At 40.0% G+C, this 20703-nt stretch overlaps 1 protein-coding gene across 8 annotated transcripts in view; it reads right to left on the bottom strand.

Moving 5' to 3' along the window:
• The window catches only part of KLHL32 (kelch like family member 32), a 217679-nt gene that overhangs the window by 129344 nt on the left and 67632 nt on the right, over positions 1-20703 (bottom strand). For 7 of the 8 annotated variants that reach the window (XM_036317421.1, XM_036317420.1, XM_036317419.1 and 4 more), the window contains 2 exons: positions 17180-17271; positions 9081-9261 (listed from right to left, as the gene is read on the bottom strand). In XM_036317421.1, coding sequence (XP_036173314.1) covers positions 9081-9261; positions 17180-17202 — 204 coding nt within the window. In that variant the 5' untranslated portion in view covers positions 17203-17271. Of the gene's footprint in view, positions 1-9080; positions 9262-16893; positions 16935-17179; positions 17272-20703 lie in introns of all 8 variants that reach the window. The other variant, XM_036317422.1, reaches the window with a different exon arrangement.

Raw genomic sequence — 20703 nt, forward strand, 5'->3', positions numbered from 1 at the left:
GATTGAGAAAGTAGTGAACTATGTACACCATTTGGCACTATTACCAGCCATGGAATTAATTTGTTCTTACTGCATTAAGAAGTAATAAAGAAGCACACTGATTTGTGAAGTAGCAATAGCTACTGTATTGAAAATAGTAAATAAAGTTAAATATTAAATATTAAGAAAATAAAAATGAAAGTGTTTAAACATGTTTAAAATAAAAAATATTAGATGTAAGTTATTTTATATTTGCATAGAGTAAAATAATTTATCATCAGAAAAATAATTTAGCAGGAATAAAATTGTTTTAAGATTTTTAACTTCAATTGTCATAAGTTCTTTGTTTCAAAATGTAATATATGTAAATAAAAATATATAAGTAGAACCAGCAAATCAATTATTTTCTTGATGACTTTGCTACCAAAATTCAAACGAAAAAGGGAACACACATTTCAAAAGCATCATACATCTGAATCACTTTCTAGTTTTCTTCTTAATCTGCCCATTAGTCTTCTTAAACTTCCTTAAGCTTTTCTTGCTCTCCCTCCCCTTGGGGTCTTCACCACACCCTTAAAGCTGATAAAGGCGCATTCTCTAGACATACTCTTTAATTCCTACAGACATTGCTCTACTTTTTAATTATTTCTATAAACAGATTTTATTATATTGAATGTTAAAACAAGTATTCATTTGATGGAAAACAATCAATTTACCATATAACGTATAACTCAAATGTAATATCAGAATGATACTGTGATCCCCCATGATTGACGCATGAGTTACAGATGTTAGGGAAAGGAAAGGACACAGCAGTGTGCAAATAGGCAAGAATTAGCAATGCTGCTGTTTCAGCATAAACACCTAATAGCCACAGAACTCAGTAGTGTTTGCTTGGCCTCGAGCAAATAATTAATCACAGGACAGGCCAGTGTAAGATCCACTATGAAAAATATCGAACACCCCAGGACTTAATTTTAGTGATATTCACGCATCAACAACTGCAGAAAAATGCTTTGCTATGTAGGACAGTGGTAGATAGTTATATCCTTACAATAGCACCCAAAAGATAAACCAAAAATAATGTGGGTGCCACCCATTCTCCCGCCCCAAACCAGACCTCACACACTTCCTCTTCTCTCCAGCCATCTGCTTCTGGCTTAGGTCAGGCCTTCATCAGCTCTCACTTAACTGCTTTACATGCTCCTAGTGTGAATTATTTACCTGTGGGCCTCCTTTTCTTTACTTTAAAAATATGTATTAAGAACTTGGGGGTGATTTTGCTATTACTTTTATTCACATTTTTTTCAGAAAAGGAGGTTAGTTGTAAGTTGCTCCCAGCTAAAATTTAATTTTTTTGTGGACTGTACTATTCAGACTGTGACAACATTCCCAGAGATCAAATGAGCGAATCCTAATTGCAGCACTAAGCCCGTGAGTGCTTGAATGTGCCAGGAAAAAGCTGTGACAAGGAAAGCTGAGACAAAAACTATGGAAAATCCTTTCAAATTCAGATAGCATTTGACGGTTTTGAAAGACATTTATTTTCATTCTTCATTTTAGTTTTTCATCTTTAGTGGGAGCATATTGGGGGCTCACAGAATTGATGGAGGCGGAGCAGCAGGCCAGAAGAAAGGCAGGAGGCTGCAGGCTTGGCGGCTAGAAGCAAAATAACTGTCAATGTTATGTTGCTGTTTATCCTTCATGTGATAAACACAGTATGTCTTATACGTATATGATTTCAGAGAATCGGAAATGTTAATGAAGAAGCTATAAAACCACTAAGTAGGAGACTGCAGAAACCTAGCAATGATCTCACTTATGTTTTAATGACAGCAGTGCTATCACCTTCGAGTCTTTACAGGAAACTTTCTCAGGAAATGAGACAAGCTAATTATTAAACAGCCAGTACACATAATGGGTGTTCTTAGGGGGGAAATTCTGAGGAGGGTGTTGGTGAGGCCAGGCACTGTAGTGGTGCTAGAGATGCAATGATGAGAAAAGACAAAACGTATCGGCTGCACCCCTCAAGGAGAACTTGAAGTCCTCAAGCCTCCCCTGCTTGCTCCAACAACAGCACAACTGTCTTCAAAATGCCTCACAGCTGCTCTTTTCCCAGCAGCCTCCAGACTTCAGGTCTATAGTGAGTGTGAGCACCCCCTGCTCCCCTATTTCTCGATCCCAAAGGCAGGAGACCCACTCATTCTTAGGTCTTTCCTCTCCCTTGTCATCGTCACAAGGTCCTGTGGATGCTCCGGACTATGTCCCACCCATTCTCCCGACCCAAACCAGACCTCACACATTTCCTCTTCCCTCCAGCCATCTGCTTCTGGCTTAGGTCAGGCCTTCATCAGCTCTCACTTAACTGCTTTACATGCTCCTAGTGTGAACTATTTACCTGTGCACCTCTTTTTCTTTACTTTAAAAATGGATATAATAATAATGATGATGATAATAATAATACCTACCTTATAGGTGTCTTTAGAGGACAAAATGAGTTGATATACATAAAGAACTAGAGTAAGTGCCTATAGCACAGTAACTACCCACTTAATCGAAGTTATTACTGTTGTTATTATTGGTCGAGAATGCCAGAGAGAGGAAGAGGATAAAAACAAGGTTCAAGCCCCAAAACACAACCCCAAGCGCCGATTACCCATAAGACTATTCTGTAGGTATTTGTTCACTTGTCTGTATCTCCTACCAGACAATGAATTCATTCTGTGTCTAGCAAATAGTAGGTATGTAACAAATGCTTATTGAATTTTTTAAAAATTCACTTCTAATTATATATTATATACTCATTTAATAGCTTTTTAATCAATTTTGATCAAATAGTGACTAAAGAGTATGATTATAAAAATATTTTTTATCGTGGGCTTTACTATCTTCTCTCAAAACTAAAAATTATATAGGCAGAGCACACTGAGGCTCTAACGGAAAATGATACTAAAATATTTAACTTTCCAAAATGTCATATTTGAATCACTTTACCATCACATATGCGAAGCTATGTTAGAGAGTGAAGACATCTGCTTCCTTGGCCAGAAAGTGTAGGCGCTGGTGGAGGTTTAAGATGGAGATAGCAAATGTTGAACAACAGTTTCCAGGCGGCCTGCAGCCCAGAGCTGCCCACGTGGGGGACCTGCAACTTTTGTGTCCACACAGGCAGAGGGGCTGCCATAGGGAGGAGGGTGAGAGGGTGACTAGCCCCCACCTCTCACACACACATTCTTTTAGATCAGCGGTTCTCAACCTGTGGGTCGCAACCCCTTTGGGGGGTCGAACGACCCTTTCACAGGGGTCGCCTAAGACCATTGGAAAACACATATATAATTACATATTGTTTTTGTGATTAATCACTATGCTTTAATTATGTTCAATTTGTAACAATGAAATTGGGGGTCACCACAACATGAGGAACTGTATTAAAGGGTCGCGGCACTAGGAAGGTTGAGAACCACTGTTTTAGATCATAAGGCCCCTAATTTCTCCTGCTACCTCTGGTTCAATATGTCCTCAATCAATGTTTTTCAACAGTCCTCAGTTAGTCACAGTCCCTTTCAGAGAAGTTACTGGTGAAAAGAGCTATGACATAAATTATTTCCTTTTAAAGTTTTTTCCTAGTTTTATTGAGATGTAATTAACATATACCATTGTGTAAGTTTAAAGTGTATAATATGATGATGTGATACACGTATATGTTGCAAAATGATTGCCACAATAAGATTAGTTAACACATCACTCACCTTTTGTGTGTGTATGTGTGGGGGGGGGGGGGGCGGGGCGGGGAGGGGGGGGGGAGCGGCCGTGCGCGCGCGCGTCTACACGCACGCTCACGTGTGGGGTAAGAACTTATAAGATCTACTCTTTTAGCAACTTTCAAGCCTACAGTACAGTTTTGTTAACTATAGTCACCCTGCTATAGATTAGCTCTCCAAGACTTACTCATTTTATAACTGGAAGTTTGTACCCTTTGTCAACATCTTTCCATTTCACCCACTCCCAGCTCCTGGCAATTACCATTCTACACTAAATGAGGTCATGCAATATTTGTCTTTCTCTGTCTGGCTTACTTCACTTAGCATAATGCTCTCATCTTTCACCCATGTTGCTGCAAATAGCAGGATTTCCTGCTTTCGTATGGGTAAATAATATTCCATTATATATAAAAGCACATGCACACACACAACCACATATTCTTTATCCATTCATCCATGGACAGACACTTAGGTTGTTCCATACAGTGGCTATCATGAATAACACTGCAATAAACATGGGTGTGCAAATATCTCTTTGAGTTTCTGATTTTATTTCTTTTGGATGCATATTCAGAAGTAGAATTGCTGGATCTTATATGGTAGTTCTACTTTTAATTTTTGAGAAACCTTCATATTCTTTCATTTCCATAGTGGCTGCATGAAGTTACATTCCCACCAACAAATAAAAGGGTTCTCTTTTCTCTGCATCCTTGTCAACATCTGTTATCACCTACATTTTTTGATAATAGTCATTCTAATACATGTGATGTGATTTTTGATTTGCATTTTCCTGATGATTAGTGACATTGAGAACCTTTTCATGTATCCATTGGCCATCTGTATGACTTCTTTGGAAAATGTCTATTCTGTTCCTCTGCTCATTTTTTTAATTGGATTCTTTTGCTAATATTTTCTCCCATTCCATAGGTTGCATTTTAATTCCTTGAGAGAGACAAGCTAGTTTTAAGGTTTCAGAGGAGGGGGGACTTGCATATGAATTTAGGGAGATGGCAGAGGGTAACGCCTTTGTGAAGGACTTCACACCTGCTGTTGGCTGTGGTATATACCTTGGTAGATGCCCAGGGACTAAGAAAGGAATAGGAGTTCCAGGTGGAAGAAATAGTTATTAGCAAGGCCGAGAAGGGCAAAGGCCCTCAGGTGGAAAACAGTGTGTTTAGAGAACAGTCTGGCTGCAACATCAAATGAACAGGTGGGAGAACAAAGATGAGGATAATGATGGTGGCACAGCATGAAGGCTCGCTCCAGGAGCCTGGCAGACTGGGAGTGAGGAGCTTTGGAAGACCTGAGCAGGGCAAAGGTGTGAAAGTAATCACACAGTCGTCTGCACAATGGTTAGCAAAGGGGCAACCAAAGGAGGAGAAATGTCAGATGGCTACTAGAATGTTCTACACAAGAAGGAAGGAGGTGTCAGATTCAGAAAATGAAAAGATGATAAAGGATGAAACCAAAAAGTTATTCTCACCCATCAAAAGGTAAATGAGTCTGTAATTAGGTGAGCCTAAGTATGAACTCTTTTCTTTTCCTACAAATAGGCAGAGCATGGCTAGAAATTGCAAGTTAGTGCAAGGAGTGAAACAGCTAGTGTTCACTGAAGGTCTTCTTTGTGTCAGATACAGCGCTTAGTACATTACAATATATCATTTAAATCTCTGTATCAAGCCATTCTGAGAGCTGTGTTTTGTGATCATCTATTCACAAATGAAAAAACGTAGGTTCACAGAAGTAAGATGACATGTCTATGATCAAAGAATAGATAGTAAAGAGAGTGAATAAGCCAATATTAATTAGAATAGCACCTACTATTTGTCAGGAATTGGGAAAAACTGTGGTGAGCCCAATCCCTAACGCTGCATTCAAAATCAGACCTGATTCATAAGCTCTTCCCTTCCTTCCTTCCACCACTGCTTTACATTCTTATTTAAAAAGTCCCTGGTCTGACTCAGGTATAGCATTTGGCAAATGCCATGTTCAGCCCACACCACTAATATTAAACCTTATTTTAAAAATCATTATTACTTCGCCAAAAACTTTGTTTTCACCCTTCCTTTTAAAATGTTGATGATCACAAGAAGTCACAGTATTTTATGCTCAACTACTCATTATTCATATTTTAATCAAGAAAAGCTGATGCCAACTCTCAGATCAATGTACAGAAACTGTTTATGTAAAAACTGGGGCCTTCTCCTCACTTTTGCAAGCCCCACCTCTCCTGAATCAGAACCATTACTTCAGTTTCAAAATAATCTGCCAGATATCAAAATACAGAGTACAAAAATCTATTTACATCGAAGTACTTAATTAATCTGAACAGATCACATAAAAAAACTATCCATGAATAATTTTCATATTTCATATGCAGGATATTAAGAATTGAAATATACATAATTTCTATGACAATTAGAAAACATCACTCACTTAATAAATATTAATTGAGCAGTTACTAAGCCTGAAGCAACATTATAAGGCTTGTGAAATATACAGAAAATCCTAAAACAGGATACCGCTTCCAGATATCTCAGTGTGGCAGTGCATAAGACACAAGAAAGACAAACATCATGTTAGTTAGGACATGTGGTTGTTGGGAGACGGTCCTCCATGGGTCTCTTGCATTTATGCACGTATTGAAAGCGAGGCACTGACTGTCCTTTGTTCTGAACTCTCTTTTCAAAGATGTTTCTATAGCAAAGAGGTTTGAATGACAGAGTGGTTTTCCCTTTGGAGCAAAAGGCAGTCTTGCTTACAATCCTGGAAGATACCATTCTCTTTGCAGAGCAAAGGGTAGGCATGCTTCCTGGCCAGTATAATAATGTCTCTCTCCAGAGTAAAGGACAGTCATACTTACTACCCATTACTTAAAAAATTTAATTTTTTATGGACTGTACTATTCAGACTGTGACAATTGTTTCAACTTTGTCTCAATTTATCGATCAGAACAATCAATACACAAGTCACTTAATTTTCTTCTCACAAACAGGTGATGACATTGAAGGAACTGTGTATGAACCCAGCAGGCCATGTGGTTAAGTGGAGAAAGCACACTTGGTACTCAAGGAGACAGATGCTCTGGGGTGTGAAAATCAGCTCTGCTCCTTAATGTCTGGCAGTCCTTGGGCAGGATATTTACGCATATTGCACTTTAGCTTCCTTATCTGCAGAATGGGAACAATAAAGCTTTCTTCATAGGCATTATAACACAGGTATTATAAAAGAGGTCCTCTGTGTCTAACCTACCAGAATATCAGGGGCATTGTGGTGGAAGAGATGAAGACCTGGGAGTAGCAACAAACACTATTAAATGCCAACAAGGAAAACGCTCTCTTGCACTCACATGCATGCACTGGCTCACATACACACATGCACAAATCAAACCATTTCCCAAAATTAAATTAAAAACCCAATCAGGAGAGACTTCAGAGGAGAGCAGCTAAGCACCAAGACAGTTATATTATGGTACACAGGAAGACAGGACTTCTATTATATAATGTGCACATGCTATATATTATAATTCAAAATATGTTGTTTGAAACATCCTCTGATTAATGTAAACTTTCTGGAAGATTAGTGCCCAACAATTTGAGAGTGTATAAAATATATCATTATACGAATGCAACTAAAGGTCACTTTTCAGATATTCTGCTTCATTGCTGCAGTCTATAATTAAATCCCCACTTTTTATTTTAGATAGACATTTTAAGTAATTATCCATTTATCCTCTACATTACTAGGTTTTACCACACTTAAAACACTATTTCTAAAAGTCTTTCTTTTATGATTTGGCATCTTTGAAAATTCTCTTTAACTGCTGGTTCACAATTGAGTGCAGTTAATAATGTCTCTTAATCATAAAAAACAAGATTATTGGAAATATACAAATCAAGCCAACAAATTTCCCATGGGCCTAAGTTGGTTTCTATATCATTTTTGAGACTTTCATAAGGAAAATTTTAAAAATTCACACATATATATATATATATATATATACACTCATTTATATAGATTGTACACTGTAATGTTTTGAAATTATCAACCAAAATAGCATTAAAAAGAAAATTAAATCAGAATTAAATAATGTATATTCAGAAATTAATATTTAAAAATATTCTGGTTAATGATTATCAAGATTTTTTTCTTACATCCATATTTTAATTTCACTTAGAAACTATGAGACTTATTACTTAACCTCTGAGTTATCTAAAACTAGAGGCCTGGTACACGAATTCATGCATGTTTGGGGGCTGGCCAGCCCCGCCCCTGATTGGGTGGGGGGGCCAATCAGGGGTGGGGCTGGCCAGGGGGAGGGGCCGCAGGCAGTTGGACAGCTGGCCCTGCCCCTGATTGGGGTGGGAGGGGTGATCAGGGGTGGGGCCAGCTGGGGGGAGGGGCTGCAGGCAGTTGGTGGGCCACGGGAGGAGCTGATTGGGGGTGGGGTTGGCTGGGGGAGGGGCTGTGGGCGATTGGCAGGCCATCCCTGCCCCCTGGTCAAACTCCCTGTCAAACTCCTAGTCAAAGGGACAATTTGCATATTAGCCTTTCATTATATAGGATTACTTAACTTCTAAGATTCAGTTTCCATATGAAAAATGTTTATTTTTATAGCACTTGTATGTGTTTGTAAAATGGGTTGTTAGGAGGATTAAATGAGATATGCATATAAAATCTTTTTTCCACCACCTGAATCACAGGAGTGCCTGAATCACCTGAAGTACTAAATAGATGGCATTCAGCTAGCTATAACCATACTGTGCACATTCATCTTCAAAACAAAAAGCATGTCACCACATCTCATTTGCTACTAGAACTCAAACTCCAGAGTCCTGCTAAACAAGACAACATGTCTTCTTCAGCCATTATGGACACACATGTCAACCAGAAAGGTCCATGAGGCCAATTGCATTTCTGTTCCTGGAGCAAATATTGGAAAGCAGTAAGACTAGAACATGCATAAAAACAAAATCAGAAGCATTATATATCTTTAGGGACTTTATTTATCAAATTATTTTCAGATTCCCCTTCTGATCCTGAATCTAGAAACATCCTAACCCCAGCTCACACCCCCTATGATGAAGCACTACAATGCCACACTTTCTTAGGGTGATCAAATGTTAAATGCCCCTCAACTCAGACACAAAGGAGGGACATCCAGATATGCAGCTGAGGAAGGATCCCAATAGGGCCCCATCTCATTTTGCCAGGGGAGGCCCCCAATACTTACAACTCTGAGAACTCCCATCTAATTGGCTGCTGGTTGTGTGACACTTCAGGAAATTTTATCATCCTGATGAATTGACATCTGAAGAGAAACAAACATCCTGGACTTACCCGGAAGTAGTCGCTGCACGCCGCCAGCACGGCCTTGTGAGCATGGAATTTCTGTTCCTCCGCAATCAGGGTGACGTCGCAGAGCATGCCGTCGCTCCTCTGCTGATTCAGTGCTGCCAGGACACTGTCATTGTGAGATTCCGAGTGACAGAGCCTCTGGCCTGTGAGCATTTCTTGAATACTATGAAGGAGAGCAATCCGGTCAGCACGCGTCCTCCACCAGCCCTGGCTGCCCCACGTGCCTCGCTCCCCCGATAACGACGGGGAATGGGGGCTCCAGCATACTAGAGTGGGATTTTGGACTCCCCCGTTTTCTTTCTCTCCACCATGCTCTTGCTCCCCTTTCCTAGAATTCTCTTTCTTCACCCCCTCAGGGTTCTTTTTCTTTCCTACTCGTGTTTCTCTTTCTGAATCATGCCCATGTGTGTCCACCTGTGTCTGTGCACTGACCCATGTCTGTGGGCCTGTGAGCCTCTGCTTCTAAACCTCTGTCCTCAGCAAGTGCACATCTCAGTGAAAATGCATTCAAACTGTGCATGTCTGCAGGTGACCCTGTCCACTCCATGACCCCTCCCGAACTCTCTGCTTCTTTCTCAGCTTTGCACCTCCGCTGTCCTCTGAGGACACACAAGCTCAGAGCAAGGTCACAGCCGTGCACTGGGCGAGCACAGAATCCACTGGACCTGCCTGACTCACCAGAGGTTCAGGATGTCACTAAGTCCCCCACAGCACACAGTACTCCATCTCTACCAGGGGTCCTCAAACTGCAGCCCACGGGCCACATGCAAATACAAATATTGTACTTGTTCCTGTTTTGTTTTTTTACTTCAAAATAAGATATGTGCAGTGTGCATAGGAATTTGTTCATAGTTTTTTTTTAAACTATAGTCCGGCCCTCCAACGGTCTGAGGGACAGTGAACTGGCCCCCTGTTTAAAAAGTTTGAGGACCCCTGATCTATACTAATAAAAGGGTAATATGCTAATTAGAACGGACATCTTCCAGAAATCCATCTGGACGTCCTTCTGGACAAAGCCACGGTGGTAGGGGCCAAGGCAGAGGCGGTTAGGGGCAACCAGGCCGGCAGGGGAGGGCAGTTAGGGGCGGCCAGGCTGGCAGGGGAGGGCAGTTAGGGTGATCAGGCCGGCAGGCAGAGGTGGTTAGGGGCTATCACGCAGGCAGGCAGAGGCGGTTAGGGGCTATCAGGCAGGCAGGCAGAGGCGGTTAGGGGTGATCAGGCAGGCAGGGGAGCAGTTAGGGGCATCAGGCAGGCAGGCAGGCAGATTGGTTAGGGGTGATCTGGCAGGCAGGCAGGTGAGCGGTTAGGAGCCAGTGGCACCAGATTGTGAAAGGGTGCAGGCCGGGCTGCGAGACACGCCCCCCCCTCCCCCACGAATTTCATGCACCGGGCCTCTAGTTAGTAAATAAAACAGAATGAAGCAAATGACAGTAAGAGAAAACAGGGCTGCCAGTGACCATTCCATGCAAAAAGCAATTAATTCAACCACCGCTACTTATTATTTAACTTGGGAAATTATGAACATGAAAGGAAATGCCATTGTAAGTGAAAAATATTTAAGGCTGAAAGTAAAATATAGCTACAATTTCAGCCACCAATGTCTCTATGTGATCATTGAACTAGATTTATGAATGACTATACAATTTTATTTTTTCTTCTGCTTTTCGAAGTTGCTAAATTTATCCATTGTGAAACTTTCCCCCTTCATTCCCTACCCCATTCTAAAATATTCTTCCCATATCCTTTCAAAACTCCTAGGCGAAACCCCTGATCTTCTTAAAATAATGTGTAAGTAATGCCATAAACACAAAATGCAAATGGCATTTGCAGGCAGCTATGAACAATTCCAGCTCAGATGTATGAAAATCTCCGCAGCGCTCTAAGCCTCAGAACTGGCACTGGACTAAGAGAGGGGCATGGCATCAATCACAAATTACCCCCAGAACAAGAACAAGGACCATCAGCCCATTTCAGGTCTGCACCCTTTTCATCAAGCTGAGGAAAGATACCACATGGATGATTGAGCATTGTCTCTCCTATCCTGGCAACTCCTGCCTCCAGTCTCTCCCTCTGAGTGGGAAAGAGCCCCTCGGAGGACTTAGGGAGTAACCACTGGCCTACACTGCATGATTAATGTATTTGAGTGACACTGCCCGGCCTGTGGTTCCAGTTGGCTGATAGATTACGATTCAGCACAAATCGCACCACCTGAAATGGAAGCCAATGCTTCCTGTGAAACGCCATAGTGTAGCCAGTAAGCTGCATTGGGCATTTCTGACTGAGAAGCCTCCGAAATGTCAGAACCATTGAAAGAAAAAGAACTTGACAGGAGGTGATGATATAGGAAGTTCTCGTGGGAAGGTGGGAGGATTATTTTCAGTTGAAATGCAGCAGTGGGTTTTGAAATGGTTACTGTCATCAAATATTCATCTTCTAGTGGCTTTAGCTATCGGCAGACTTTTTATATCAGCAATTGAAAACTGCATTCAGAAGCATAAATAACTTTTCAATACAAATTTCTATGCAAAGCCAAAAATGGAGGTTAATTAGCATGGCTCAATTAAAGAAATGAAGGAATACAATAGTAACAGAAATGTTGTTTCATGTAAGTAAAGCTTTAAAATAGTTTTTGAAAAAATCTTTCCTAAATAAGAGAACATTTTGATATATTTTACAAACACAAAGCTCTTATTATGTTCCATGAATTACTCTTAGTGATTTATAAGTATTAATTTACTTAACATTCATAACAATCCTATGAGGCAGATACTATCATTATCTCTGTTTTACAGATAAAGTTGAAGGTCTAAGATCAGGCATTTTGAGAACCTATCACCAACAACACAATAATGTAAATTTATCCTCCTGCTTACAAAACAAACAAAAAAAGACAAAACAAAAAATGTGATAATCTATAAAAAAGACATTAAGTATCTATGATTATAAGGGAAGAACATCACAAGGTCCGTAGTAATTTTATATTTATATTATGTATGGTTAATTGCAAAATCAAAGTTGCTTTTTAAAAATAATATACATGAACATATTCATGTGATAAGAAATTTTTGAAATCATGATTCAAAACATTTATCTTTGCACTGTAACTAAGGTAAGTTTTAGACTAGAGAATAGATTTTTTATAACGTTAAAAATTTTATTTGAAACCCTCATAACTTTTCTCCCTTTTAATATCATCTTAAGTGCTTAATAAATGTATTTTGAAGTTTCATTTGTAGTGGAACAGAAGAATATATTAAAATAATTGCCTTAAAATGTTTCCTTACTCATTTTCCAAAGATATGCCACAATTTGTGTCCTTTTATTAAGACTGAGTCAGTATTTGAATTTCAGATATCAATTGACAGTGAATAAATCTTGCCAGGGAAAGAACAGCTGTAAACTGAAATTTGCCCAAGAATAAAGAAAGGGCTTAGCTCTGAAACAATTGTGATGCAGCACAATTTTGCAGGATCATTCAGCTGGGCTTGAAATATTCAAGCTTGAAGAAAACAACATGCTAAATATTTAAGGCAAAACTTGGCTCAAGATTCCAAATATTTTGGAACCAATATGTTAGGAATTCTTCAAAGCAGAAACAAATACTGCAACATTTGGCAAAAAAAATAAATAAATAAATAAAGGCCTATTAATCAACAAGCCATTATTGTAGTCTGAAAGTAACTTCCCACTGACTCTCAGATGTAAATCTGCAAAAGACCTCAACCCTCTAAATGTTAAGGCATGGGTGGCCACAGAACACAGCTGGAAGATGGCAGGCCCTTTTGAAGCCAACGATAATAAACGAGGAGGAGGTGAAGCAAAGACTATAATGTGCCATGACTACATTAAGGCGGGGAGCAGACACATGCTTGCAAACGGCTCCCTTGGCATCTATAACTTATACCAAATTAGCACATTAAACCTCCCCACTCAGAGTAATGTCTTCCCAGTATGTGGGGAACAAAGAAGAAGGTAGGAAAATCATATTCCTAAAACTTCCTAAATTACTGAAAAAGACCAAAACTTGAGGCACATTTCCCAGGGATACACAGATTTGAGCATCTTCCTAAAACTGGGAAAGGTCTTCCATGAAAGTAATGCCACCCCTTCAAAATTCCCAGGTGAGTGCAGAGGGTGTTGGCTTCTCCGAGGCAATCCCAGCAGCCCCCCAGAGGCAGTCCCTAGAACTGTGCTGTCCAATACAACACCCACTGCACGTGGCTGCTGACCACGGGCATGCGGGCAGACCTGGTTGAGATGTGCTGTAAGTGTAAAACGCACACCGGATGCCAGACGTCGTGTGGAAAAAGGCGGCCAAATATTTTTGATATGCTGGCTTAAACTATATAGCTAAAATTCATTTTACCTGTTTCTTTTTGTCTTTTTAAAAAATGTGACTCTGAAAAATTTAAATTATAAATATGCTTTGCACTATGGTTCTTCTGGACAGTGTACAGGTTCCCAGGGAGACGGGGCCCTCATTTCCTCCCACCTGAGCTCTATGAGAGCACCAGGCACCCTGTGGAGCTGCCGATGAGCATGGCTGTGAGCCTCACTGGGCCCAGACTCTGGGTTACAGCAGGGCAAGCCCCAGATGCCCTGAGCAGCAGATTGCTCTTTAGTGGTGCCAGGGAGCAACTGTTTGATTGGCCATATGTCAGCAGCCAGGAACAGGGCGATAAATAAATGATGTCTTAGGGAATAGGGCTATTCATGACTTCGAGTCTTTAACTTTCATTCTGAAATTGATGGCAAAAGCTAAAAAATCACATGCAGAGCATGATGTTCATGACACACTCCTTCCAGAAATATTTATTCATCCTGTGCCAGGTATTGCACTAGGTCCTGGAGATAAAATGGTGAACACACCAAGCTTGGTAGCAGCCCTTGTGGAACATTCAGTTTAGCAAGGCAGTTACACATTAATCAAGTAATTTGGCCTTCCTGAAGTACACCTGGAGCTGTGGGCTGTAGCAAACAGGAGAGAGAAGAGGTTTCCAGTGAGGGGAACAGCAAGTCCTATAATCCCGTGGCAGGAGGGAGCATGACCCTCACACAGAAGGTTAATGGCTAGAATTCTGAGGACAAGGCAGGATATGGTACAGGACCTGGAGCTCAGCAAGAGGTCTTGGCTAGAGGTGTAAATCTGTGACTCGTCTCCATAGAGAGGGGAATAGAAGCACAGCCAGCTGTGTCTCCAGAACATAGTTGACAGACAATCCACAGTCAAAGGTTGCTGAGAAGATAAGAAAGATAAAATTCGAAACACAGAAGCAGGGCTGGGCTCAGCTATGGAAAATGACTGCCCTCTGGGTGGCAGGAGAGAGGGAATAAGTGGACCAGAACATATTAAAACTCTGGGCATTTTGGACTTGTTGAATTTAAAGATTTAGGAGAACCAATCTCCATAGGACCTGGATAGTTGGGTTTACCTGAGTTGTGATTTTGTCAGGGAAATGCATTGGAAATGCAGGGAGCAAGAGAAATTAAGGATTTAAAAGAGTGGTAGAATCTCAACTGGATGAGAAGGGAAATGAGGGGACAAAAAGGTTGATGGGTTGTAGAAAGCAGCAGGGCCAGTAGATGAGACACTGCAATGAGGTCCAAGTACAACCATGGTGGAGGTAGCTATGAGCGAGACACAGAAGGAGTGGTCCTGGTAAGAGTAAAGTGTTTGATGTGGTTTCAGAAACAGAGCAACTACTGGAGATTCAAGGTCCGAGGTGTGAGCGTGGGAGAGGGTGGTCAGTGAAGGGAGAAGGACTTCGGGGATAAGCAGGTTGAAGATCCAAGGCCACAAAGTTGGACAGATTCTCCACGCAAACACTGAGAGCACTGGGAAGCTGTAAAGGATTCATGATGAGGAAGAAGACCGAGACCAGGTGCTAAACGCTCAATGAATGAGGAAATGGCCCAGACAATAGTGCAGTGGAGGTGAGGGTGAGAGAGGTAAAGAGCACCACCTTCAGAAGCAAGTTGTTTTTTTCCTCAAACAACCAGTTTGAGGAGTAATGATCTCGAAGCAAAACAATGTCCCAGGGTGACAACAATCTCTCTACTCATCCCTAAAACACACAAGACGTGAGGAAATAATAATGCCACGTGAGAGGGCTACAAGGGAAGTGATGCCTCAGGAGAGGGCGGGTCTCAATGAAGTCAGGAGATGAATAGAGTTTTTCAGGGTGAGGGAGGTGATAATAGTTCCGGACGCAGGGGAAGTTTGAAAGGTGGGGAAGGGAGGGCTCTGGGTCTCAGCAGAGAAGGAAAGACCACGGTGGAGATGACAGTGCTGTGGAGGACAGATGGCAATGGGAGTTGATCAGTAAAAACAGAGATGGCAGATTTAAAGAAAAAAAATCATTTCAGAAGAATGCACGTGGATCCTGGTAGCCAAAAATAAAGCACTTGGCTGAGGTGGTGGCAGACAGATACCACGATCTTTATGTGCTCTATTGGCTGGAGGCCAAATCTAGAGCAGGGTTTCTCCATGTCAGTGAAATCCATGTTCTGGGTTAGGTCAGTTTTTGTTTTCTTTTTTTGCTATGGGGGAGAGCACTAGGGGAAGGTTATCTTATGCATTTTAAGATATTTAGCATCCCTGCCCCTGAGTGATAACCAAAAATGTTGCCAGGTATTTGCACAATGTATCCTGAGGGCAAACTCATCCCCCTAGAGCAGCGGTTCTCAACCTGTGGGTCGCGACCCCTTTGGCGGTTGAACGACCCTTTCACAGGGGTCGCCTAAGACCATCCTGCATATCAGATATTTACATTACGATTCATAACAGTAGCACAATTACAGTTATGAAGTAGCAACGAAAATAATTGTATGGTTGGGGGTCACAACATGAGGAACTGTATTAAAGGGCCAGAAGGTTGAGAGCCACTGCCCTAGAGAGTCACTGGTCTAGAGCAGCAGATTCCCTTGGGGAGTGCAGAGGCACCATGCCACCAGCAGCAATGCCTGTTTCGGAACACATTTTGGGAACTGGTTATCCCTAATAGCTTCAGAGTTGTGGAGGAAAGCTGGTTTCAGTATTTCATAGACAAATCCAATTCTTAGTATTTTTATAAAGAAGGTATTTCCCAGGTTTATCACCTTTCTTATTCTTTGATCTGAAGATCCATTTGTTTCCTCAGAGGCTGATGAAGACTTGCCTCCACTGAGACTATTCAAAGGAACACCCTGCATTTTCTAAATGACTGCCTCTCGGTTTGGGGAATATGCCAAGCTCCATTCTGCCTGAGGCATTTCCCCTTGTCATCCCACCTGCAGAACTCAGACCATAGAGAGCTTCCTAAGGAAGGCACTTCCTCATCCCAGCAATCCTGTACTCTTCCTCCAAAGCACTTCTCACAATGACATTTGCATTATTCCTGGTGTGATTTGCCCATAGAATATACATTTTATAACCTCATCTATGTTATTCACTGCTGGATCCTCTGCACCAAGTAGGGTGCTTGGTTCAATAAATATGTTAAATAAGTAAATTATTAAGAGAAAATGTCATGAGTATTTTGAGAAAACGTATCACACTCCCCAGTGATTGCTTTAGGATGACAGTCAAATATATGTATAGCTTTCTGATTATTTTTTAAAAATGAATTGATTTGAGAGAGAAACATTGATTTGTTGTTTTACTTATTTATGCATTCATTGGTTGATTCTTGTATGTGCCCTGACTGGAGATCGAACCTGCAACCATGGCATGTGGCGATGACATTCTAACCGACAAAGCTACCTGGCCAATTACAGTTATGAATTTAAAAAATTACAATTTTTTAAAATCATATACCTTTATAGCAGTATGCCTTTTGTTTGAGGGAGGTTAATATCCTAAATAAGAAAAAGATAAAAACTAGTATCAGTCAAAGAACGATGAAACATGTCTAGGTCTGACTAGTAACCAGATCACAGCACTTAGCCCTGGTGTTACCATATGAAACTCACACACACTCTGACTGGATGGCTTAATTCCTTCAAATATGTGTTGCGCCCCTGCTCTGCCTTTGGTCCTGGAATGTGCAGTGTGAAGGCTGGGGGCTGACTACACCACGCAGGACATATGCTGCCAGGCTCACCTGAGGCAGTGTTCAGACGGCATTTTCCAGCAGGGTTCTGGGGTCCGCAGGGTCAGCCTAGAGCTTTGCAGCAGAATTGGCAAGCATTCCAGCTGAACAGAAAGACATGAAAGAAAAGCACAGTAAGCTAAATGCAAAAAACGCACCCTTTGGGCCTTTAGATTCCCAAGGAGTTTTACAATTGAGATATAACATTCCGACTGAATGCTCTTTTAATAAACAATAGTCCAAAAAGTTAAGTGTTCAAGTTTTTTTTTTACTTTATCGAAACCCAACAATACCTAAATTAAGGGCTACAGTAAAAATTAAAACATCAAGCGGCCAAAGGGAAAAATTTACATTTGATAAACTAAACCTACGAAGTTCTAAACCACAAGTACTAGTTCACTCATCATTTATGCGATTTTACTTTCCTTCCAAACATGAATACTGGGGAAATTAAGATTAAAAAAAGTATGTCTTTGTTAAACGTCTACAGAAAAATGATTTTCTATTCAAGGAGCAGATTTCTGAAAACTAGATTTAAAAAATAACATACAGAGAGGATGAAAATTAGTAGAAAATAGAAAATAGATTCTCAGAAGAGCTTTAGGATTAGCATAGTTGGAAATATATAATAGGATGAAGTTATCAACCTTGAAATTGCTCCTTGCCTATATATTCATTTAATCTCACCCCAACCCTCTAGCCCCTCCCCTCACAGCCCATGTTTTCAATCACTGGTGTAACTCTAAAGAGAAAATTAAATTATTTGAATAGTCTGGCACCTGGTCCATGACGATGCTTTACAGCTCTCATTAGAGGGTCTCTAGCACCTACTTTCTAATACACTCAAGTGGAAAAATTAATTCCAACCTGGAAAATCTTAAGCAGGTTCTCTTCTGCCTCAATTATATTTTGAAAAGCAATAACAAAGTAAAAACACTTATAAAAGGAATGTGTTAAGCTGTGCCTATTTCTGCTGATTTGTACAAAAGAGGAACCATGGTTTCCAATATGACTAAAATATAGTATTTGTTATAGTGCATACAAACCCTCAATTGGGTATGACTATATAGTAATTCATATAGATATATCATAATTTGCTTAAGTATCCCATTGTTATTGAACATCAGGTTTTTTCTAACATTATTCACAAAATTATATTTTTTATTTCTTGTTTTCTTTCTTCATCTATAATTATAAAAAATAGGATATCTATACTTTCATTTATTTCAAATTTGTTTTGACAAACCTAAAAATGAGCATCACTTTCAATGATTCCATTATGACTGAGTAGGGCAGGGGCTGAGAATAATTCAAGGCACACAGTTTTATTATCTAAGATACTTTCTTAGTAACCTATCACTGCTACAGTTTCCTTTCAGAATCTAGGTTATCATCTCCAGGCTATTATAGCCTAACACAAACACTAACACAGATGGTCACTTGAACTTTAAAATGGCAAAAGAATGTTTATTATTACAGACAGGTAACAAAAAACTTAACCTTTCTGAAATTCAAATATTTTTAAACTCACCCAATAACAAGGCAAATGAAGAGCAAGTATCCTAAAAGTTAAAATCATCCAAAATTAAAGGACACATTGAACTTTATATTTTTCAGACATTCCAAAAATTATAATAAAAAAATCGTAAGATAAATTAAATTCCCTTATTATTTGGAAACCAACTCACTAAACGAGCTCTTTTTATACTAATCCTACCTTTTTTAAAAATTTTGATATTGTGCTCATCATTAACTTTGAAATATTACATTAACATATTATTTCTCTCCATCCTGAATTTTTTGGTTCTCTCTGAAATTTTGCACCTCATTCACCTCACCCTAGTCTCAGCTCTGTTCTCTGTCATGTAGATTAGTAAACTAAGAAAGCAATTCTGCAGGGAAAGAAACAGAAAAAAAAAAAGAAGCAGACATACAGAGAAAAGGTTAGAGGCAAGAGATGGAAAAAGAGGACATTCTGGATTTTCCATGCATTCCTGCCTCTGGGGTACATAAATAACCTAGACCTTTATAACAAATTCCATGTCTTATTTAGGCTAACACAACTGGAGATTAAAAGATCCCCAAGAAAATAAAGTAGAGCCCTATCTAAGATTTTGTTTGGGGAAAATAGGGTGGGGTGGGGTGGGGTGGGGGGGTTCTGCTGCTTTAAAAACACAGAGACACATATTCATATTACTTCTATGGGAAAATGCATTCCAAGAAATTCCCAGAAAACATAGGTTTAAATAAGTAAGGTACACAATTTTGTGACACTTAATGCTATTTCCTCTGCATTCTTTAAATGACCAAGCTCCTGAAGACACCGTTTAACTGCTTTCCACACAAATTCATTACATGAGAAGGCAAATGTAGTCTATGCCTGTGGCTTAATGGTCAACCACTGAATGTATAAAATATTATTTTGGTGAACAGAGAATTTACTGACTTCACTAAACATAATTTAAAGGCAAGGCATATACTTATAAAAATAGGAAAACATATGTTAAAATCTTAAGTATCTTTTAATCAGCTTTCAAGCTTAGCTTAATGCTCTTGGGAAGAGGGAAGGGTATTTCCCTCTGCAGCTTAATTACTATATGAGAACAAGGCAGGTACAGTGCTTTCTGTTTATCAGTGTACAGTCTGGCTGCTAAACAGTGGAACCAACAAAACATGCACTGTCCCCCAAAAGACTAGTACCACAGATTTCCGTCTTTGTGGTTAAAACGCAACCAAATAAACTTAGCTTGCAAACACAAGTGAAGCAAATATTTTATAAAATGGAGCCATGTTCACATAGCACGATAGCTGGCCCACCCCATGCCACCCACATCACTGTCTCTCCTTTTATTCACAAAACTGAATCACACATAATGATTTGCTCAGGTGACAGGTATGAAGGTGAATTTTTACTTTTGTTTCACTGTTTGCTAATGTAGTTCACGTACTAAGTACTATTTTTTTAATGCCAAAAATATGCATGGCAGCAATCCTCCCAGGATTGTTCCCATGGCCTCTGAGCAGCGTGGGATGCTCCAGGCCCCCCTTCAAGCTCTCCAGCGGAAGCCTGCACTCATCTGGGGACACACAGCAAGCAGCTCTCAAAACTACAGTAGTTCTTGCACATAGTTGACGTTATTCACTGGCATCCCTCTTAGGAAATGTTCACCATTGCAATCCCCTCTTTCACTGTGAGTTTCTTCTCAAATATCTGTTTGGTACATAGGATGGGCGGGGTTTCTTTAATCTTCATAACTTTTATTTTCATTAAAATGTTTCAAGGTTGCCAGGTCATCACTTAGAATGAAATTTTTGGACATTGAAAACAGTATTTTCAGAGGAAAAATATCTTATTAAACCATAGTAGTGTGAAAAGGAACAAATAAAGTAAATGTCTAACAGGTCTGACTTGGTTAAGTGCAAATAAAGACCAGATAGACTAATGTAGTATAATATGATCAACAAACATAAAATACTAAAAGCTATCCTTAGCTATTTTAATTACAGGATGCACACCAATACTACCAACATACTAG

This window comes from Myotis myotis, unplaced genomic scaffold (genome assembly GCF_014108235.1).
Source record: "Myotis myotis isolate mMyoMyo1 unplaced genomic scaffold, mMyoMyo1.p scaffold_m19_p_7, whole genome shotgun sequence".
Classification (NCBI taxonomy): domain Eukaryota; kingdom Metazoa; phylum Chordata; class Mammalia; order Chiroptera; family Vespertilionidae; genus Myotis; species Myotis myotis.